This window comes from Coregonus lavaretus, assembly GCF_964263955.1.
Source record: "Coregonus lavaretus genome assembly, chromosome: 24".
In the NCBI taxonomy this organism is placed as follows: domain Eukaryota; kingdom Metazoa; phylum Chordata; class Actinopteri; order Salmoniformes; family Salmonidae; genus Coregonus; species Coregonus lavaretus.
The window spans coordinates 24,102,258-24,126,349 of NC_140011.1; the positions used below are offsets into that span (position 1 = coordinate 24,102,258).

At 44.5% G+C, this 24,092-nt stretch overlaps 1 protein-coding gene across 1 annotated transcript in view; it reads left to right on the top strand.

Annotated features, from left to right (window-relative positions):
- LOC311099441 (regulator of G-protein signaling 3-like) overlaps nt 1-24,092 on the top strand; it is a gene marked incomplete at its 5' end in the record, with an annotated part of 148,211 nt that overhangs the window by 69,837 nt on the left and 54,282 nt on the right. The window contains one exon of the mRNA XM_084140126.1: nt 14,826-15,764. Within this exon, the coding sequence (XP_083996252.1) occupies nt 14,826-15,764 (939 nt within the window). The remainder of the gene's footprint in view (nt 1-14,825; nt 15,765-24,092) is intronic.

Below are 24,092 nucleotides of genomic sequence, written 5' to 3' on the forward strand. Positions count from 1 at the left end.
CATACTCTTTAGAACACGGGTTAGTAAAAACATATGCAGAATGCAACACATAAACATACTAGGCTCATCCATACAGCAAATTGGGTTGTTCCTCACCATTCATTAATTTTGGTACAGCATTATCTATTTTAAAAATGTTCACATACTATAAAACATTCTATTTTCTCATACCCCTTAAGCCTACTATGTAGGACGCAAGTACGGGTAATCGGACACGGCCATAGAGATGGAGGAATGCGTTTGTAAAGTACAGTATTGTTACTTCACACACACAATCCATTCGTAACAACTGTAAAGATGGATACAGATATGGAAACATATGTGGAAACAGAATAAGATAGGAAGCAGCATAAAGAGAGAGAGAGGGCAGAGAAAAATAGGACACACACACCCAGATGGTGTGTAAATGAAATTGGGGTCTGTCGTGTGGGACATTATTACGTCTGCAGCATTATCCATCAACCTTACCTCCCCCTCTCCCACTCTCTCCCAAGTCTCCTCCCTTCATCTCCCTCTGTCTCTCCCTGTCCTCTGTCCTTCTCGATCAATATCAATGAACACCAACCCACTCTCTCTCTCTCTCTCTCTCTCTCTCTCTCTCTCTCTCTCTCTCTCTCTCTCTCTCTCTCTCTCTCTCTCTCTCTCTCTCTCTCTCTCTCTCTCTCTCTCTCTCTCTCTTCTTCATTATGGCTGGTGTCATTGTGTTATGTGGCTGTGGAGGGGAATATCAATGGCCTTTACACACAAACACACACTGCGGCTAAAGGAGACAATCTACAGTAGGCATCGTTGTTGGGTGGAGGTGATTTAGCAGTATGTCACTGTTGGCTCTGCCCTCTGCACAAATAAGATGTTTGTTTAACACTGAGGGCAGACACAGAAATACACAAACAATATGACGATTGCTCTGTGAGACACACACACTCACAAATGCGCAGCCACGCATGCACACACATGCACATACAAACACAAACCTGCCAAATGCTAAAGCGGTCATACCGAATTTGCAGGGGATGTCACACAGCTAGCCAGCTAGCCCCATAATCACGTCGCTGACATTTTTCCTCTGACCTTCTGCTGGGATTGATAATGTCTTTGAATGAACCTTGACCCCCAGAGATGGGCTGTCATATCAAGTGTCCATTATAAAATATGACTCTGTAAGGCACCATAATACAGAGACATAGAGCGTTGAGGTGATATTTTTTTGTTACTCTTCAATCTTTCATGACCTCATCCAGGAAGGAGACGAGCCGGAGGTTGGTGGAAAAAGTAGGCCCCTTGTTGAGCTGAAATATTAATGAAAATAGACTTGCTTTTAAGAAATATTATGCCCGATGCCCCCTGGTCCACTAAAGTGACTTATATTGTGTCGCTCCACGGACGGCTGTGTTTTCCTGTAAAATTGCTGTAATATTTCCCCCCATGTCACATAATGGTGTTGTATATGCTGTTCTATACCTTCACTTTCTCTTAGCAAATGGCAAGATACCTCAAGGGAAAAGGAAATGTTATCAACTGCATACTCTGCTCCTAGATCTTAATTGCAAGAATAATATAACTGCGGGAGTAATAAGCATTATTGAGTAATAACTTAGGTACAAGACAGAGTACAAACATTTAGAGATATGAGTAGTAATAAACATATTCAGGAGAGTTATGAATCACCTTCTATATGGCTAGAGAACTTTCATTCTGGTCATAGCTACATTAATAATACAGTGAGGGAAATAATTATTTCATCCCCTGCTGATTTTGTACGTGGTGTCTTTTATACAGGTAACGAGCTGAGATTAGGAGCACACTCTTAAAGGGAGTGCTCCTAATCTCAGCTTGTTACCTGTATAAAATACATCTGTCCACAGAAGCAATCAATCAATCAGATTCCAAACTCTCCACCATGGCCAAGACCAAAGAGCTCTCCAAGGATGTCAGGGACAAGATTGTAGACCTACACAAGGCTGGAATGGGCTACAAGACCATCGCCAAGCAGTTTGGTGAGAAGGTGACAACAGTTGGTGCGATTATTCGCAAATGGAAGAAACACAAAAGGCCTGTCAATCTCCCTCGGCCTGGGGCTCCATGCAAGATCTCACCTCGTGGAGTTGCAATGATCATGAGAACGGTGAGGAATAAGCCCAGAACTACACGGGAGGATCTTGTCAATGATCTCAAGGCAGCTGGGACCATAGTCACCATGAAAACAATTGGTAACACACTACGCCATGAAGGAGTGAAATCCTGCAGCGCCCGCAAGGTCCCCCTGCTCAAGAAAGCACATATACAGGCCCGTCTGAAGTTTGCCAATGAACATCTGAATGATTCAGAGGAGAACTGGGTGAAAGTGTTGTAGTCAGATGAGACCAAAATCGAGGTCTTTGGCATCAACTTAACTCGCCGTGTTTGGAGGAGGAGGAATGCTGCCTATGACCCCAAGAACACCATCCCCACCGTCAAACATGGAGGTGGAAACATTATGCTTTGGGGGTGTTTTTCTGCTAAGGGGACAGGACAACTTCACCGCATCAAAGTGACGATGGACGGGGCCATGAACCGTCAAATCTTGGGTGAGAACCTCCTTCCCTCAGCCAGGGCATTGAAAATGGGTCGTGGATGGGTATTCCAGCATGACAATGACCCAAAACACATGGCCAAGGCAACAAAGGAGTGGCTCAAGAAGAAGCACATTAAGGTCCTGGAGTGGCCTAGCCAGTCTCCAGACCTTAATCCCATAGAAAATCTGTGGAAGGAGCTGAATGTTCGAGCTGCCAACGTCAGCCTCGAAACCTTAATGACTAGGAGAAGATCTGCAAAGAGGAGTGGGACAAAATCCCTCCTGAGATGTGTGCAAACCTGGTGGCCAACAACAAGAAACGTCTGACCTCTGTGATTGCCAACAAGGGTTTTGCCACCAAGTACTAAGTCATGTTTTGCAGAGATGTCAAATACTTATTTCCCTTTGGCGATGTCATTTACAAAATAGCCTCCAACACTCTACTCAGCAAATTGGATGTAGTCTATCACAGTGCCATCCGTTTTGTCACCAAAGCCCCATATACTACCCACCACTGTGACCTGTACGCTCTTGTTGGCTGGTCCTCACTACATATTCGTCGCCAAACCCACTGGCTCTAGGCCATCTATAAATCACTGCTAGGCAAATCTCCGCCTTAGCTTAGCTCATTGGTCACCATAGCAACCCCCACCCGTAGTATGCGCTCCAGCAGGTATATCTCACTGGTCATCCCCAAAGCCAACACCTCCTTTGGCCGCCATTCCTTCCAGTTCTCTGCTGCCAATGACTGGAACGAACTGCAAAAATCTCTGAAGCTGGAGACTAACTTTAAGCATCAGTTGTCAGAGCACCTTACCGATCACTGCACCTGTACACAGCCCATCTGAAATTAGACCACCCAACTACCTCATCCCCATATTGTTATTTATTTTGCTAATTTGCACCCCAGTATCTCTATTTGCACATCATCTCTTGCACATCTATCATTCCAGTGTTAATACTAATTGTAATTATTTTGCACTATGGCCTATTTATTGCCTTACCTCCATAACTTGCTACATTTGCACACACTGTATATATATATTTTCTATTTTCTGTTGTATTTTTGACTTTAAGTTTTGTTTTACCCCATATATAACTCTGTGTTGTTGTTTTTATCGCACTGCTTTGCTTTATCTTGGCCAGGTCGCAGTTCTAAATGAGAACTTGTTCTCAACTGGCTTACCTGGTTAAATAAAGGTTAAATTAAATTAAATTAAAATTAAAATGCAAAAATCAATGTATAACATTTTTGACATGCGTTTATCTGGATTTTTTTGTTATTATTCTGTCTCTCACTGTTCAAATAAACCTACCATTAAAATTATAGACTGATCATGTCTTTCTCAGTGGGCAAACGTACAAAATCAGCAGGGGATCAAATACTTTTTTCTCACTGTAAATTAATAGTGCTCAGCAGGGATCCATCGCCGACCCCTGGAGAATGGAGCTGTTCTTGACCCAACCAACCAGTCATGGAGATACGTCACTCGCCGTGGAAATCAAAGAAAGCGTCCTCTGGCAACTGGGATCTCCTTGGAGATGTTAAGCCCGGACCAGACACAGACCAGAAATGACTGCTGCCCTGGATCCAAAGGTTCCGGCGCCTTCTTCCTTAGGGGCTTACCATTCAAGATCGGATCCGGAGGTACCTGCGTCTTCGTCCTCTGTTCTGTCTCCCTCGCCGGTGGCTTCTACCTCGGGTCAGATCCTCAGAGCTCCCACCCTCATCAGACCGTGAGGCTGCCTGAGAGACAAGCCCATTCAACATCACCAGCTGTCATCATCAGCAGCTCTATGGTGAGAAACATCTCGGTTCCTAATGCAAAAACCCTGTGCTACCCAGGAGCACGAGTACAGGACATCACAAGACTGCTGTCATAGTCCATGTGGGGTCAAACGACATCAGAAGGGCTAGCTTGGAACATCTGAAAATTGATTTTAAATAACTGATTTTAGCATTAAAAGACTCGAAAAAACGGCCAATCATTTCAGGTCCAGTACCATCGTTGGGCCGCGGGTGTGAAAGATTCAGCAGGCTACTGGCATTACACATCTGGCTAAAAGATTACTGTAGCTCTGCTGGAATCACTTTTATAGATAACTTTGACACCTTCTGGAAACAGAAGATACTCTAATGGAGTGACGGAGTCCATCCAAATAATCTTGGCTACTGGACTCTGTCCACGCATTTCAAGGCTGCGTTGAAACAATGATTTATCAATGACCCAAGACCAGCTCAGTTAATCCCTACCATTGTGACAATGAGTCGTCATAATGCTGCATCAAATGTACATTATCCTAGGGGCGTTGGCAGACACAATGTAATTAACTTCATTTATGTCCCCCTAATTGCCCTGAATACCTCTGTTGATCCTACAGCTATTGTATGCAGTAATCATGAGCCTATGAACCACGGGTTACACTGTTAGCACTGAGGCGGTGTGCCCTAGTAGGAAGACCATTGTGTGCAGCTCACTCTGCACTATAATCTCCAATATAAATAACATGAGCAAGTCTACTTCTGTAAAGCATTAAAAACAATCAAGCAACCCAGAAAAGTGAGAAAAATAGCCCATATTAATATATGCAGCCTGAGAAAAAAGGTCCATGAAGTCTTGTAACAGATGACATTCGTATTCTGACTATATCAAGGCTCAGGATAAGACCCAGATGCAAACGTTTATTTACAAAAACAGGGGGCAGGCAAACAACAGGTCAAGGGTAGGCAGAGGTCGGTAATCCAGAACAGTGTCACAAGGTACAGAACGGCAGGCATGCTCAGGGTCAGGACAGGCAGAATGGTCAAAACCGGGAAAACAGGAACTAGAGAAAACAGGAGTACGGGAACAGTTTGACGAGACAAGACGAACTGGCAACAGACAAACAGAAAGTACAGGTATAAATACACAGGGGATAATGGGGACAAATGGGAGACACCTGGTGGGGGGTGGAAACAAGCACAAGACAGGTGAAACCGATCAGGGTGTGACAGACTATCTCTGAAACTCACTTAGATAATACCTTTGATGATACAGTGGTAGCAATACATGGTTATAACATCTACCGAAAATAATAATAATAAAAATATGCCATTTAGCAGACGCTTTTATCCAAAGCGACTTACAGTCATGCGTGCATACATTTTTGTGTATGGGTGGTCCTGGGGATCGAACCCACTACCTTGGCGTTACAAGCGCCGTGCTCTACCAGCTGAGCTACAGAGGACCACAAAAAAAGACAGGCGGTGTTGCAGTGTATATTCAGAACCACATTCCTGTAAAACTTAGAGACGATCTCATGTTAGATACTGTTGAAGTAATATGGCTACAGGTTCATCTGCCTCACCTAAAGCCTATTCTTGTGAGAAACTGCTAGACCACCAAGTGCTAATAGTCAGTATCTGGATAATATGTGTGAAATGCTTGATAATTAATGTGAGTCATATTTTCTGGGTGATTTAAATATTGACTGGCTCTCATCAAGCTGCCCACTCAAGAAAAAACTGTAACCAGTGCCTACAACCTGGTTCAGGTTGTCAGTCAACCTACCAGGGTATTTACAAACAGCACAGGAATGAAATCATCAACATGTATTGATTGCTTTAAAGCAGTATCCAAATCCATAGGATGTAGTGATCACAATATAGCCATATCTAGGAAAAAAAGTTCCTCAGGCAGGGCCTAAAATAATGTATAAGAGGTCATACAATAAGTTTTGTAGTGATTTATATGTTAATGATGTAAATAATATTTGCTTGTCTGTGTTGTGTACTGAGGAGCAACCAGATGCTGCACTTGACACATTTATGAAATTGCTTATTCCAGTTACTAATAAGCACGCACCCATTAAGAAAATGACTGTAAAAACTGTTAAATCCCCTGGGATTGATGAGGAATTGAAAAATGGTATGGTCTACTGGCTCAAATAGCCGACCAATCAGCCTGTACCAACCCTTAGTAAACTTCTGGAAAAAATTGTGTTTGACCAGATACAATGCTATTTCACAGTAAACAAACTGACAACAGACTTTCAGCATTCTTATATTGAAGGACACTCAACAAGCACAGCACAGCACTTGTTGATTGATGATTGGCTGAGAGAAATTGATGATAAAATGATTGTGGGGGCTGTCTTGTTAGACTTCTGTGCAGCTTTTGACATTATCGATCATAGTCTGCTGCTGGAAAAACGTATGTGTTATGGCTTTGCACCCACTACTATAATGTGGATAAAGAGTTACTTGTCTAACAGAACACAGAGGGTGTTATTTAATGGAAGCCTCTCAAACATAATCCAGGTAGAATCAGGAATTCCCCAGGGTAGCTGTTTATGCCCCTTACTTTTTTTTCCATCTTTACTAATGACATGCAACTGGCTTTGAGTAAAGCCATTGTGTCTATGTATGCGGATGACTCAACACTATACATGTCAGCTACTACAGCAACTGAAATAACTGCAACACTTAACAAAGAGCTGCAGTTAGATTCGGAATGGGTAGCAAGGAATAAGTTATTCCTAAATATTTCCAAAACTAAAAGCATTGTATTTGGGACAAATCACTCAATAAACCCTAAACCTCAAATACATCTCATAATGAATAATGTGGAAATTGAGCAAGTTGAGGTGACTAAACTGCTTGGAGTAACCCTGGATTGTAAACTGTCATGGTCAAAACATATTGATACAACAGTAGTAGCTAAGATGGGGAGAAGTCTGTCCATAATAAAGCGCTGCTCTGCCTTCTTAAGAACACTATCAAGGCAGGTCCTACAGGCCCTAGTTTTGTTGCACCAAGACTACTGTTCAGTAGTGTGGTCAGGTGCCACAAAGAGGGACTTGGGAAAATTGCAGTTTGCTCAGAACAGGGAAACACGGCTGGCCCTTAAAAGTACACGGAGAGCTAACATTAATGACATGCATGTCAATCTCTCATGGCTCAAAGTGGAAGAGAGATTGACTTCATCACTACTTGATTTTGTAAGAGGTGTTGACAAGCTGAATGTACCGAGCTGTCTGTTTAAAATTCTAACACACAGCTCGGACACCCATACATACCCCACAAGACATGCCAACAGAGGTCTCTTCACAGTCCTCAAGTCCAGAACAGACTATTGGAGGCGCACAGTACTACACAGAGCCATGACTACATGAAACTCTATTCCACATCAGGTAACTGACACAAGCAGTATTATCAGATTTAAATACACCTTATGGAACAAAGGGGACTGTGAAGAGACACACACAAAGGTACAGACACATGCATATGCACTTATTGTGATATTGCTGTATGGTGGTATTAAACAATTTGTATTGTAGATATGTAGTGGTGTAATAATGTTATATGATGTACTGTCATATATTTTGTTTTATATGTAATGTAAGTGCTTTAATATGTTTGGACCCCAGGAAGAGTAGCTGCTGCCTTGGCAGCAGCTAATGGTGATCCCTAATGAATACAAATACAAATAGGAGATGTTTTATGGGAACACTGTCCCGTTTTTAATTCTGTTTTTCTTTGCTCTACAGCTCTTTTTTGGCCGCTCCTTCATTCTGACCATTCCTCTTTTCCGTTGTTTTGATCTTATGTCAATACCTTGCATTCAATAGGAAAAGAAGAGTGTTACAGGGTTATAGCTTATGTCAATACATTTGCAGTCAATGGGAACATATGAGTATCAACCAATTTACTTTTTTTGTTTTACCAGGTAAGCTGACTGAGAACACATTCTCATTTACAGCAACGACCTGGGGAATAGTTACAGGGGAGAGGAGATGAATGAGTCAATTGGAAGCTGGGATGATTAGGTGACCATGATGGCCAGATTGGGAATTTAGACAGGACACCGGGGTTAACACCCCTACTCTTCCGATAAGTGCCATGGGCTCTTTAGTGACTACAGAGAGTCAGGACACCCGTTTAACGTCCCATCCGAAAAAGACTGCACCCTACACAGGGCAACGTCCCCAATCACTGCCCTGGGTCATTGGGATATTTCTGAAGACTAGAGTGAAAGAGTGTCTCCTACTGGCCCTCCAACACCACTTTCAGCAGCATCTGGTCCCCCATCCAGGGACCAACCAGGACCAACCCTGCTTAGTTTCAGAGGCAAGCCAGCAGTGGGATGCAGAGTGGCATGCTGCTGGCACAATACATTGTGTTCAATGGGAAATGATGAGTGCCAAAGGGTTGACGCTTATGTCAATACATGGCAGTCAATGGGAAAATATGAATGTCACAGGGTTAAATCAATCAAATGTATTTATAAAGTGTTTTTGACATCAACAGATGTCACAAAGTGCTATACAGAAACCCAGCCTAAAACCCCAAACAGCAAGCAATGCAAATGTAGAAGCACGGTGGCTAGGAAAAACTCCCTAGAAAGGCAGGAACCTAGGAAGAAACCTAGAGAGGAACCAGGCACTGAGGGGTGGCCAGTCCTCTTCTGGCTGTGCCGTGTGGAGATTATAAGAGTACATGGCCATTAAGGCCAGATTGTTCTTCAAGATTATTCCCATTTTCCCATTGATGCTTATGTCAATACATTGCATTCAATGGGAAAAGAAGAGTGTCATAAGGTTGACGCTTATATCAATACATTGCATTCAATGGGAAAAGATGAGTATCAAAGGGTTAACCTATCAATACATTGCATTCAATGTGAAAAGAAGTATGTCACAAGGTTGATGCTTATGTCAATAGATCGCAGTCAATGGGAAAAGATGAGTGTCACAGGGTTGACGCTTATGTCAATTCATTGATTCAATGGGAAAAGATGGGTGTCACAGGGTTGAATCTTATGTCAATACATTTCCAGTCAATGGGAAAAGATTTCAACCAATTGATGCTTACGTTAATACATTCCAGTCAAAAAGATGAAAAGATGAGACTCACAGACAGACAGACCTCTCTCTAACACCCCCCTCCTCTGTCTCTCTCTTCTCTCCCTCCTTCCCTCCCCCAGTCTCTTTCTCTCTACCTCCTCTTTATACCCCCTCCTCTCTCTCCCTCCCCCTTCTTTCACCCTACACCCTCTCTCTCCCTCCAGCTCTCTTCTCTATCTCTTTCTCCCTCCTATCTCCCTCCTCTCTCTATTTCTCTCTCTCTTTCCCCTCCCTCTCCCCCTCCCTCGTTTACCCTCTCTCTCTCCTACCCCTCCTCTCATCTCTCTCTTCCTCTCCCTCCTCTCTCTCACCTTTGTCTGTGGACTTTCTCTCTCCCCCTCCCTCCTTCACCGTCTCCCTTTCTCTCACCCCTCTCTCCCATCTCCCTCACTCTCCCCCTTCTCTCTCCCTTCTCCCTCTCCATTCTCTCTCCCTCCTTCTTTCTGTCCCTCCCCCTCTCCTCATCTCTCTCTCCCTCCTCTCTCCCAGCTCCACAGACAGTATATTGACACGTAAATAACTATGCCCTGAGTTTTTTCGTTAAGAATTGACCGTTCTAGAGAGGATGGAAGACAGTATTTTTGTGTAACTGCAGAGAGAGGGTTTCATCTTTCCATAGAGGGGTCATATTAGTGTGTAGCCCAAACAGATTGGACGCTACAGACAGAAGTTGGCACATTGGCGGTACTGACTTCAGATGAGTCCCATATAGCTTGTGGGGGTCGTAGAGCAAAACGGCGAACAACATCATGTTCGTGAGAGTCACATTATTCCATAGAGGGGTCATATTAACAGACATTTTTGTGAGAAAACCGATTTACGGGATGTCTCCTGGTCTGACAAACAGCGTAGCTGTGCCACCTTACACTGCAGATTCGGAAGGCTGACATTGGTGGATCCGGTGGATTGAGATGCAGCCCATGCAAAAAATAGATATCTCTAGCTTAAACAGACAGAGTTTCATAAGGATTTTTTGAAATTATGTTCAAATAGATTGCCGCAGGGGCGCAGACATCGACTCTAGGGGTTTTTAACTTACAAATCTGATGCAGAGCTGTGTGTGTGCATGTGTATGTGTGGTGTAGAGTTGAATCCCCTCTTAGTGATCTCTCAGAGGGCCACTAATCAGTCAATCAAATTTGATTTATAAAGCCCTTTTTACATCAGCAGATGTCACAAAGTGCTATACAGAAACCCAGCCTAAAACCCCAACAGCAAGCAATGCAGATGTAATATGCTCTCTAATTCATGCCGCCTCAACAGCAGATGAAACATGAGGACCACATGTTAACCACCTACCAGCCCCATTCAGAGGGACGTGAGGATTAGCTAGACACAACACCCTCAGAGAAAGGTGACTTATGAGTTCTTTGGGTTTATTGACCCATAGCAACCCCAATTCTCAGAGATGTGACATACGAGGACATGGGTGTATTGACACATCATGGCTTAAGAGGACATACTGTTCCATATCCGTTTCCCCCTGTATGTCTGGTTTGCGGGTTTCTTTAGGCTCAGTCACAGTAGAGCTTCACAGAAGAGAGGCTCCTTTGTGATAGACTCAAGTGAGTTGAAGCTTATGCCCAACATAAGACAGGGATTATTCAAATACTTTGAAAAGGCAATAACTAATTTAATCTATCATGACTGGTTGGTTGAAAGCTAATCGATGGAACCCTTTTTTTCACGTTAGATCAGTGATACTAAAGAAAAGGAATAGGGTGGACTGTATCTTAAGTGAGGTTGAAGAGTGATATTGGAGACCCAGTTTCCAGTTCAGTGTATTTATTAAAGTAAAAAGCACAGCACAAGGACACAGGAGCACATGGGGGGTAAGTTGGAGATTTGATGGCTTGTAAGGCTGGTAGGTAAGTTTGTGATACAAGTTATGATTGGATGGTATGATCCTTCAGAACAGATACTGTAACTTCAGGGAAAGGAGAAAGGAAAGGTGAGTTTTTAAAGTATGCAAAAAGTTCAGTGCTTCTTCTTTCTTCTTAGGGATAAGGATGAGAGAAGAAATACAGAGATGGGGAGTGTGAGCAACAGACAGAGAGACAGAGAGATACAGAGACACAGAGAGAGGGATCATTTGTAATTGAAGGAGGGTCTAATGGTTCTGTCTTGTTCTCTCAAACTGCCCTGGGCTTCTATGATAGAAGGAAGAGCAGCCCCAGCTAAGTGTTTCTCAACCCAATTACACAGTGCCATCCCGTTAAGCCTTATGTTCTTAGTCCACTATATTTCCTCGTTCCCCCTCTTTCCCCTAACCTTCTCCCTCCTAATTTTAACCTTATATTCCTTCCCCTTTAACTTTTCCTCTCTCTTTTCATAATTGTTGCTCTGTTTTTCCAGCAGCATCAGTGAGGCAGGCAGGTTAATAGCCATTGATGTGCTGCAGTGTACTGCCACTCAGGCTGCCTAGAGAGTTGCATCAGACATGCTAGCATCAGTCTTCCTGAGAGAGATAGAGAGAAAGCAGGGCACTTAGGCAAATATTGTGGAGAGATATGGCCCTCTGTTCTAGCTTTGTATGATACTGACCTATCATACCAATAAAGCTAATTTAATTGAATTGAATTGGTTGACTGAGCTCAACTGAGAGAGAGAGAGAGAGAGAGAGAGAGAGAGAGAGAGAGAGAGAGAGAGAGAGAGAGAGAGAGAGAGAGAGAGAGAGAGAGAGAGAGAGAGAGAGAGAGAGAGAGAGAGAGAGAGAGAGAGAGAGAAAAATATAGGTATAGGAAGAAACTCTAACCTGCTAAATGGGCCTGCAGTGCATCACTGAACTCAACAGTAGTGTAGAGGGAGAAATGGAGAGAGAGAGTGATAGAAGAGAGGGTAAGAAGGGAAGACGAAACAACAGTTGAAACATTGGCTTTTCAAAAGGCATCATTCTGTTATGCACAGGATCGTGGGCAGGACAATGTTCCTCACCATTCACACCTGCCCTAACTGGGGTCTACTGTCTCCATGGTAAGCCCCATGAGGTCAGAGGTGAATGGTGATGCATCCACAGGCTGGAAGGCTCTAGTGTGTAATGGACTGAGATAAGAGACTATATGGTCATTAGCCTGTCCTAATGCTGTTAACACTCGCGTAAATAATTCTACCCACAGGAAAGCCGAGATGGCCATTTTCAGACATTTAGCTGTTGCACTATCCCTCCCTCCCTCCATATCTCTCCACCTCTTGTTGTCCACTCTCCCTTCATATTTCGACTGTCCTTTTTATTCCTGCTCTCCCTCTCCGCTCCTATTTTCTTATCCCCTCTCTTCTTCTGCTACTTTATTTTCTCTCTTTCTTCACCTACTCCTCCTCTCATCCACTGGGCTCTCATCATCCACCCATCCCATCTCATGTTTCCATTTAGCTCATGTGATGCTACGCTGGGTGAGTAATGACGGTGGTGCTAGTGGTCTGATAGCCTAACGTTAATCATTGATGACCTACCTGTGCTCCGCACCACTCCACCCCTCTCCTCCCCAGTCCTCTCCTCTCACTGAAACACAGAGAGCTTTTAGCCCGTCAAGGGTCTCTTTCATCCTCAATGCTCTCAATCTCTCTCCCCTCTGCTTTCAGATCAGCCACGGGAGAGAAAGAGAGAGTAATGACTTCTTAGCCAACGGACACAGAAACACATGACAAATGAAATGAATGAAATGAATTAGGTTGAGTTGTGTTTTTGTGGTTGAGTGTTTCGATCAGTCTTTTTTCACTGGATATGTGGAGCTTTTCTTTTGAATGACACTTGAAGTGAATTGTGTGTGTGTGTGTGTGTGTGTGTGTGTGTGTGTGTGTGTGTGTGTGTGTGTGTGTGTGTGTGTGGCCCAGTACGGTAGTAGATGGCTGTGTTAGGCTGGGCTCTGAAATGGAACATGTGTATCTGATAGGACAGGTGTCTCCTGCCATATCTCCACTGGAGAGGGAGGGAGAGAGTGTGTCTGTACATGCGTCTGCATTTACACATTTATCATGGTTTATAGTTTATAATCAAACCTTGTATTTCTATCTATTTAAAATATCAGCTTTACTTATTCAACCAAATATTCATACAAATGCAGTATTGAATCCTCAAGCAATTGATTGGGATATGTTTAAAGAGAGAGAGAGAGAAAAGTCCTCCGTTCTCCGTCCTGTTTTTCTCCAAGCTGCCCTGTCTCTTTTAAAAGTGTGTCTCTTATAAAAGTGCAATTCACTCTAAAAATAGCAGCCCCCATCATCATCAGTCTGTAGCTAGTGAACTGTACAATGAGGCCCTCTCTCAACAAGGGATAGCCTGCCATCACAGTGTGTTCCAGAGTGTATTTGTACTTCTTCTTGTCTTTCTTCATTTCATGTGTCCTCTCTTTCCTGCCTAAAGTCAACAATTCTCCAAATAGACCCAGAATCACTGGCTTCTCCTTTACCAAGGCATTGTTGATAGTTGGTATTGAGCCATTAGTTTCTTAGGCATGTAACACACTTCACAGGTCAATAGGATTGGAATGGATTTACATCAGGCCTGGTCTGGGTATAGGCTTGTTTCTCTATTGATCTGACGATGTGGGATGTGTATTAATAGCTTTTTAGTGATTGGGATGCAATTCAAATGTTGATGCCTTGAAACGTCAATCGTGAAGTGCATTGCACCAAAACTGAATTAGCTGAGGCTAAACATTTTTGCTTTAACCCAGCACTAATAAATGTGATAAATGTTATAATCCACTTATCATCCACTTGATATAAAGTAAATATGCGGTGTGACAGTGTTTATAACTCTTTCTCTCTCTCTCTCTCTCTCTCTCTGTCTCTCTCTCTGTCATCAGTCAATCTCTGTCTCTCTCTCTGTCATCGTCATTCTCTGTCTCTCTCTCTGTCTCTCTCTCTGTCTCTCTCTGTCTCTCTCTCTGTCTCTCTCTGTCTCTCTCTCTCTCTCTCTCTCTCTCTCTCTCTCTCTCTCTCTCTCTCTCTCTCTCTCTCTCTCTCTCTCTCTCTCTCTCTCTCTCTCTCTCTCTCTCTCTCTCTCTCTCTCTCTCTCTCTCTCTCTCTCTACCTGTGTGTGTGTCTTTGTGGTTGATAAAGTGTGGAAGACAGGGAGGGCTCTTTTGTATCCCGGATCCCGCTCCTGTTTGATAGGCTTTGATTCACTGCTTTGATTCACGGCTGGGCTGAGGTCTAAAAATAGCAGGTTGGGCAAGAGGGAAGGAAGAAGGGAGGGGTGGAGTTAGAGGGATGGGACTGCATAGCATCATACCAACATATGGGTACAGCTCCCTTCTCCCTCCTTCCTTATCAACTCATGCACCTTTCTTTCTCTTTCTCCCTCATTCTCTCTCTCTCTCTCTCTCTCTCTCTCTCTCTCTCTCTCTCTCTCTCTCTCTCTCTATCTCTCTCTCTCTCTCTCCAGATGCTTGAGCCCAAAGTGGACACCCCTCCATGTGAGCTGGAAGGAGGAGGAGGAGGCCTACCCCTGCCACGGGGGTCCGAGGAGGACCTCCTTTACTCCTACCCCTCCAGCCCCTCAGAGCCCCTGACTCTGGGCAGCCCACACCCCTCTGAGCCCCTCACCCCCCTGGAGGAGGTCTGTATCCCGCTGGGTGACGAAGAGGAACACAAGGTGCCCCCCACCCCGCCCCCCTCCACCGAGGGAGAAGACTGCAAGAGCATGGAGGGCACCGAACCCGAGATCTGGAGGGAGAGAGAGGTGGAGGAGGAGGAGGAGGAGGAGGAGGAGGAGGAGGAGGAGGAGAGGAAGGGTGAGGAGGAAGGAGAGATCGAGGATGAAGGGAAAAGAGAGATGGAGGAGGAGGGAGGAGAGGCGATTCCCTCGGCGACGGATGACGAGGCCCCGTCAGATCCTCCCGACACCAACGCCCCACCCTCCTCCTCTTCCTCCTCCTTCATCATCCCTGAACTCCGCCTAGACCGCTCCTTCAGTGCCAATGCCCTCTCCTCGCCCAACACCGACGAAGAGTACGACGAGGATGATGAAGACGATGAAGAAGAAGAAGATGATGATGATGATGATGAAGATGACAGCGATGATGCCTACCCAGAGTGCAGCGACAGTAAACGCCGTAGCATGGTGGAGGGCTCTGCCTGCGAGAAGCACGGCGGCCGGCTGAGCGTCCAGAACTCACTGCGGCGCCGCACGCATAGCGAGGGCAGTCTGCTGCAGGACCCACGCTCTACCTGCTTCACCTCAGACAACACCATCAACTGCCTGGATGCGAGCCACGGACACAAGGGGGGCTGGACGCTGCCCTCGCCCAAGACCCTGAAGAAGGAGCTGACCAAGAACGGAGGCTCCATGCACCAGCTCTGCATGCTCTTCTCTGGCAGGAAGGTCAGTACAGAACCGTGCTCATGTCACACACACATACACACATACACCAACGCACGCACGCAAACACACTCACGCACACATGCACACACATACAAATGCACGCACAGACACACACATACAGACACACACATGCATGCACAGATGCACACAAGCAAGAAATGGTGCCATGTTTTAAAGGCTTGCGTCGATATAACACTGACCAAACAGGAAAAGTCAAGTATTCGCTGTAAATAGTTTTATCATGAGTCTTTTTGTATGTTCTGTGATCCCATGTATGGCTTAGTTTGTCATACGATGGGTTTATAGGGAAGACTACCTGTCTCCATTTTAGAGATTGGGCGCCACCGGGTGGTGAAAGTGAGAACTTCAACATCAGAAAATCTCATTACAGTTGAGTTTACAGTATTCAACATTGTCCACTAGAGGGCAAGAGGTGTCTGGTTCTCTTATTCCATACAAGCAGAGGAGCATAACCTCACCTCAACAATGATAAACAAGCTGTATTATTCCATGTGACAGCCTGTGTGTTTTTTTTGGTTTTACTATCCTTGTGGGGATCAGAAGTCCTCACAAGAATAGTAAAACAAGGAAAATGTGGACAGTCCTCACAAGGAAAAAGGCTATTTTAGGCTTAGGGGTTAGGTTTAGGTTTAGGTTTAGGGTTACAATTACGTTTAGGGTTACAATTAGGGTTAGGGGTTAGGGTTAGGAGTTAGGGTTTGAGGTTGTTAGGGTTAAGGTTAGCGTTAGGTTAGGGTTTTGGTTAAAATTCAGACACACCGGTATGATTGTCAAATGTTTGCCTGCCGACAGACAGTACTTGGTGCCTCTGAACAGAGTGTCAGCAGTCAATCTCTTATGGTGTAGAGTCCATGTTAGCTAGCTAGCTAATGTTGCTATTTTGTATAAAGCCCTTGTTGATACTAGCTGGATGGCCACAGCTAGATAACTACCTAGCAAGATGACGAAGAAACAATTTAATTCACTCTCCATAATCCCAAACTGCCAGTGCCAACCCATAGCCAAATGTTTAGCTAGCTAGCGAATATTAGCATATTCGCTAGCTAGCTAAGGACACGGCACATACTCAGCAGCTAACACAGGCAGCTGTTTCATGGAAACTAATCCATTGTGATTTAAATATAATGTCGATACTAGCTACAGTGGTTAGCTAGCTTGGAGGAAGTATTTAGTGTTGTGTGCATTGCATCTGTGCACTTAGCTAGCTACCATCCCATAGCCTACATTGCATATGAAGTTTGACTGGCTCATGATGGATGTACAGAGAAAATGCCCTCTTTTTTTCCTGTTTGTTGTTACAAGTACAAACATCAGGTTCGTCGCTATCGGGTCAGCACGCAGCAGGTGCCTTTCTGTTCTAGGAAGAGAAGGAACGGCCTCCCACTGTAATAATTATCTATCGGCAGTCAATTGGCCGTGAGATGTGTTTCATGCTTTAGAGTTAGGGTTAGGGGTTAGGGAAAATAGGATTTTGAATGGGAATCTATTGTTTGATCCCAACAAGGATAGTAAAACAAACGTGTGTGTGTGGTTGAGAGGGAGAAAGAGAAAGAGAAAGAGAAAGCAGGATAAAGGGGTAAGAGAGGCAGGAGGTTTTTGTATACAAAATGTATGTGTTTGTTGACCACTTCTTGGTGGTCTTGGTGGTCCATCAACACAGCAGATTTACAGGTCAAACAGCTCTGCTGGCCAGTAGTGTGACTGTTGGCTGTTGGTGGGTGGTAATTAAGTATCTGAGAGCACAGCAGAGGCTATGGAGAAAGGGAGCTTTACTCCTGCTGATAAGGAGAGAGAGAGTGAGAGAGAGAGAGGGAGGGAGAGAGGGGGGAAAGAGAGAGAGTGAAAGAGTGTATCTGAGAGAGAAAAAGAAAGAGAAGGAGAGGAGAGAGCGATAGAGGAGAGCGAGTGAGAGCATGAGTGCAAGTGAGTGAATGTGAGCGATAGAGATATATAGAGAGAGGAGAGAGAGAGACCTCTAGTGGAAGCTTTAGCTGCTGGTCCGATATGGAGCCTTAAATGGCGTTGTGTTCTCTGCATGGATGGAAGGAGGGAGGGAGGAATGCAGCTAGGGGTCTCAGCCTATTGGTCTTGGCAGATTCTGGGGGTAATTTGACTACCTATTGGCGTCATTGACCCAGCTCTACAGCTGTGTTTCCATTATTTAAAAGGGATGTCAGCCCCTCACACTAAATCATGTCATCTCTAGGTTAGGGGACGATCTAGACTGTGTGTGTGTGTGTGTGTGTGTGGGTGGGTGGTGTGTGTGTGTGTGCATGCTTGTGTGGGCGCGTGTTTATCTGTCTGTCTGTGTGTGTGTGTGTGTGTGTGTGTGTGTGTGTGTGTGTGTGTGTGTGTATGTGTGTGTGTGTGTGTGTGTGTGTGTGTGTGTATGTGTGTGTGCATGCTTGTGTGTGCGCGTGTTTATCTGTCTGTCTATCGATCTGTGTGTTCATCTGTGTGTGTGTGTGTTTCTCCGTTCATATCTGACGCACATGGTTTTACAGGCCTATTGAAGGCAGGGTAACATCCATACATGAAATACGCTGAACACATGCACTGTATTTACTCTCTGACACTTCCAGGGCCACCCAACTCAGCTTCACTTCCAGTAAGGCACTATTTTTTTTATGCGCTGCTGCTGCCCTCACAGGTGTAGCCAGTGACACAATTAATCACATAACTCTCAACCCTGCACATCCATGCACATAATATTATTCACCTTACTAAATTCTGTTCATTAATGTGAATATGAACAAATTATGAATTTCAAGTGTGATGTAAAGCTTCCTTCCTTCCTTCCTTCCTTCCTTCCTTCCTTCCTTCCTTCCTTCCTTCCTTCCTTCCTTCCTTCCTTCCTTCCTTCCTTCCTTCCTTCCTTCCTTCCTTCCTTCCTTCCTTCCTTCCTTCCTTACATTTACATGTACATTTAAGTCATTTAGCAGACACTCTTATCCAGAGCGACTTACAGTTAGTGCAGTCACCTTAAGATAGCTAGGTGGGACAAGCACATATCACAAGCATAGTAAGTACACTTTTCCTCAATAAAGTAGTTATCAGCAAAGTCAGAGCTCTTTGAAGAGGTCGGGTTCCAGGTGCTTTTGGAGATGGGCAGGGACTCTGCTGTCCTAGCTTCAGGGGGAAGCTGGTTCCGCCATTGGGGTGCCAGGACAGAGAAGAGCTCGAACTGGGCTGAGCCGGAGCTGCCCTCCCGTAGGGGTGGGAGGGCTAAGAGACCAGAGGTGGCAGAACTGAGTGCTCAGGTTGGGGTGTTGGGTTTGAGCATAGCCTGAAGGTAGGGAGGGGCAGTACCTCTTGCTGCTCCGTAGGCAAGCACCATGGTCTTGTAGTGGATGCAAGCTTCGACTGGAAGCCGGTTAAGTGTGCAGAGGAGCGGGGTGACATGGGAGAACTTGGGAATGTTGAAAACCAGGCGGACTGCAGCATTCTGGATAAGTTGCAGGGGTTTGATGGCACAAGTGGGGAGCCCGGCTAACAGCAAGTTGCGGTAGTCCAGATGGAAGATGAGAAGTGCCTGGATTAGGACCTGCGTCGCTTCCTGTGTGAGATAGGGTCAGACTCTACGGATGTTGTAGAGCATGAACCTGCAGGAGTGAGTCACTGCTTTGATGTTTGCAGAGAACGACAGGGTGTTGTCCAGGGTCACGCCAAGGTTCTTTGCACTCTGGGAGGGCGACACCGTGGAGTTGTCAACCGTGATAGAGAGGTCTTTGAGCTGGCAGGCCTTCCCCGGGAGGAAGAGCAGCTCCGTCTTGTTGAGTTTGAGCTTGAGGTGGTGGGCCGATATCCAAGCTGAGACATCTGCCAGGCACGCAGAGATGCATGTCGCCACCTGGGTGTCAGAAGGGGGGAAGGAGAAAAGTAGTTGAGTGTCATCCGCATAGCAATGATAGGATAGACCATGTGAGGATATGACAGAGCCAAGTGACTTGGTGTATAGAGAGAAGAGAAGAGGGCCTAGAACCGAGCCCTGGGGGACACCAGTAGTGAGAGTATGGGGTGCAGACACAGATCCTCTCCACGTCACCTGGTAGGAGTGGCCTGCCAGGTAGAATGCAATCCAAGAGTGTGCAGAGCCTGAGACACCCAGCCCTGAGAGGGTGGAGAGAAGGATTAGATGATTCATGATGTCGAAGGCAGCGGATAGATCTTGGAGGATGAGAACAGATGAGAGAGTGTCAGCTTTGGCAGTGTGGAGAGCCTCTGGGACACAGAGAAGAGCAGTCTCGCTTGACTGACCCATCTTGAAGCACTACTGGTTAGGGTCAAGAAGATCATTTTGAGAGAGAGAAAACGAGAGAGTTGATCAGAGACAGCACGCTCAAGTCTTTTGGAAAGAAAAGAAAGAAGGGATACAGGTCTATAGTTTTTGACGTCAGATGAGTGGAGTGTTGGTTTCTTGAGGAGGGGAGCGACTTGTGCCATTTTGAAATCAGAAGGGATGCAGCCAGTGGTCAGGGATGAGTTGATTAGGGAAGTGAGGAATGGGAGAAGGTCTCCAGAGATGGTCTGGAGAAGGGAGGAGGGGATGGGGTTGAGCAGGCAGGTTGTCTGGCGGCCAGACCCCACTAGTCGCATGATTTAATCTGGAGAGAGAGGGGAGAAAGAGGTCAAGGCGTAGGGTAGTTCTGTGTGAGTGGGACCAGTGGACTCAATAGGCTGAGTGAATGAGGAGTGGATGTTGTCAATTTTCTATTCAAAGTGGTTGGGGGAGGGGGTGGAGGATTAAGGAGGGAGGAGAATGTGGAAAAGAGTTTCCTAGGTTTAGAGTGATAGAAAGTGGCTTTAGCAGCAGATAAAGAGGAAGATAAGGTAGAGAGGAGGGAGTGAAAGGATGATAGGTCCTCCAGAAGTTTAGTTTTCCTCTATTTTTGCTCTGCTGCCCACAGCTCTGTTCTGTAATCTCCTTCCTTCCTTCCTTCCTTCCTTCCTTCCTTCCTTCCTTCCTTCCTTCCTTCCTTCCTTCCTTCCTTCCTTCCTTCCTTCCTTCCTTCCTTCCTTCCTTCCTTCCTTCCTTCCTTCCTTCCTTCCTTCCTTCCTTCCTTCCTTCCTTCCGCCACACCTCTTTCCCACCCCTCTGTTAGACAATACAGATGGCAGTAGGACACAGCGTGTGAATTGACCCTACAGTATTACCACATAGCCCATCTCTGTTAAAAACTATTCTCTACTTGTGCTACAGCCAAAGACCAAGTTCCATTATGCTATCACCCTTGGTTTACACCATTGTGATTTATACCCTGCAGTATCCAACATAGCCCCACGCCTTGTCTCTGTGTATATACCTATACAAATTATGTTGGCTTTTAAAGTACCAAGTGGCATAGATGGAAACATACTTGACCTTCTGAGAAATGTGTGAGTGGCTTGCATCAAGCGGAGTTAATTATTCATGAGCAGGGCTTGATTTAGTAAAAAATAAATAAAAAAATCGACAATGTAGATATTGTACATCTCTTGTGGATAGGTATTTTTTATTTTTATGAAGAAGACATTGATTATTTTTTCATATAATTATTTTAGAAAAAAAATTATAATAATTCGAACAGGTCCATCAAAGCCACCTCCCATTGGATAGAGGGATCACGGACATGCTCTCCAAGGCTGTCAGAGAGACCTCGTCACTTAGCGATTGTTGCTCTGCGTTACCAAACATCACAGTAGATGAGAAGGACGGAGAAAGAGAGGGGCAAAATGTTTTCCTCTCCCCCATCCTTCTCTCCTCTTAGCTATATGGTGTTTACATTTTCCTTTAGTAGTTCTGATTTAGATGCTCTGGTTCTCTTTTCTTTCCACTCTGCTCTTTTCCTCTGTGTTTGAAGCCTTTAGGTTTCATAAGGACAGAGAGAAAGAGAAAAAGAGAAAGAGAGTTAGAGAGATTGGCACCCACCAAGAGTGAGCTGGACTCAATCTCAATGTGATGATAAAATCACAATGGCTTCTTTTTTTTTCCACGGGTCACAAATGTGCCTGAAATCCTTGTCTACTTCCATGTAGTGCTGGAATATTTCTTATATACAGTACTAGTCAAAGGTTTGGACACACCTACTCATTCAAAGGTTTTTCTTTATGTTTACTATTTTCTACATTGTAGAATAATAGTGAAGACATCAAAACTATGAAATAACACATATGGAATCATGTAGTAACCAAAAAAGTGTTAAACAAATCAAAATATATTTATATTTTATATTCTTTAAAGTAGCCACCCTTTGCATTGATGACAGCTTTGCACACTCTTGGAATTCTCTCAACCAGCTTCATAAGGAATGCTTTTCCAACAGTCTTGAAGGAGTTCCCACATATGCTAAGAACTTGTTGGCTGCTTTTCCTTCACTCTGCGGTCCAACTCATCCTAAACCATCTCAATTGGGTTGAGGTAGGGTGATTGTGGAGGCCAGGTCATCTGATGCAGCACTCCATCACTCTCCTTCTTGGTCAAACAGCCCTTATATAGCCAGGTTTTGGGTCATTGTCCTGTTGAAAAAGTAATGATAGTCCCACTAAGCGCAAACCAGATAGGATGGCGTATCGCTGCAGAATGATGTGGTAGCCATGCTGGTTAAGTGTGCCTTGAATTCTAAATAAATCACTGACAGTGTCACCAGCAAAGAACCCCCACACCATCACACCTCCTCCTCCATGCTTTACGGTGGGAACTACACATGCGGAGATCATCCGTCTCCCAAAGACACGGCGGCTGGAACCAAAAATCTCAAATTTGGACTCATCAGACCAAAGGACAAATTTCCACCGGTCTAATGTCCATTGCTCGTGTTTCTTGGTCCAAGCAAGTCTCTTCTTCTTATTGGTGTCCTTTAGTAGTGGTTTCTTTGCAGCAATTCGACCATGAAGGCCTGATTCACGCAGTCTGTCATGTGTCTGTTACTTGAACTCTGTGAAGCATTTATTTGGGCAGCAATCTGAGGCTGGTAACTCTAATGAACTTATCCTCTGCAGCAGAGGTAACTCTGGGTCTTCCTTTCCTGTGGTGGTCCTCATGAGAGCCAGTTTCATCATAGCGCTTGATGATTTTTATGACTGCACTTGAAGAAACTTTTAAAGTTCTTGAAATGTTCCGCGTTGACTGACCTTCATGTTTTAAAGTAATGATGGACTGTCGTTTCGCTTTGCTTATTTGAGCTGTTCTTTCCATAATATGGACTTAATCTTTTACCAAACAGGGCTATCTTCTGTATACCCCCCCTACCTTGTCACAACACAACTGATTGGCTCAAACACATTAAGAAGGATAGAAATTCCACAAATTAACTTTTAACAGGGCACACCTGTTAATTGAAATGCATTCCAGGTGACTACCTCATGAAACTGGTTGATAGAAGGCCAAGCGTGTGCAAAGCAGTCATCAAGGCAAAGGTTGTTTACTTTGAAAAATCTCAAATATAAAATATATTTTGATTTGTTTAACACTTTGTTGGTTACTACATGATTCCATATGTGTTATTTCATAGTTGTGATGTCTTCACTATTATTCTACAGTGTCGAAAATAGTTTAAAAAAAGAGAAACCCTGGAATGAGTAGGTGTGTCCAAACTTTTGACTGGTACTGTGTGTGTACCTCACATGCAGTTCATAATATTGACTATGCAATTTGTGTATTAACAACGTCTATTCAATTGAATGATCTGCCAGTACACCCTATTACACACAGAACCCAGCCCAGGATGTAGCCTAGCCCTCCACAAAGATACATCACACGCATATAGTCCCGTGTAGCTCAGTTGGTAGAGCATGGCGTTTGCAACACCAGGGATGTGGGTTCGTTTCCCACGGGGGACCAGTATGAAAAAAAATGTATGCACTCACTAACTGTAAGTCGCTCTGGATAAGAGTGTCAGCTAAATTACTAAAATGTAAAAAAAATATACAGTCCCTGTCTGACTCAGAGCTGCAGGTCATTGGGTTACACTTGGAATGAGTGTTTAGAAAAGTGCATAGAGAGCATTCCAGGCGACACAGGTGCCGAGGTAACCTGAGTTTACAAGGTCAAGCCATTAAGTTGATGGGAGTTTGATCTCTGTTTGAAATCGCTGCATAAACACAATCAATCTTAACAAGCTGTGGAAAACAGAATGTTATTGTGTTTACTGAGAAAGCTTACATTTTTATGTAGAACCACACACGAGGATGCACAGACACATACAGTGCATTCTGATTTCCCCTCATCAATCTACATGCAATACCCCATAATGGCAAAGCAAAAACAGGTTTACTACGGAAATATTACATTTACATAAGTAATAAGACCCTTTACTCAGTACTTATACT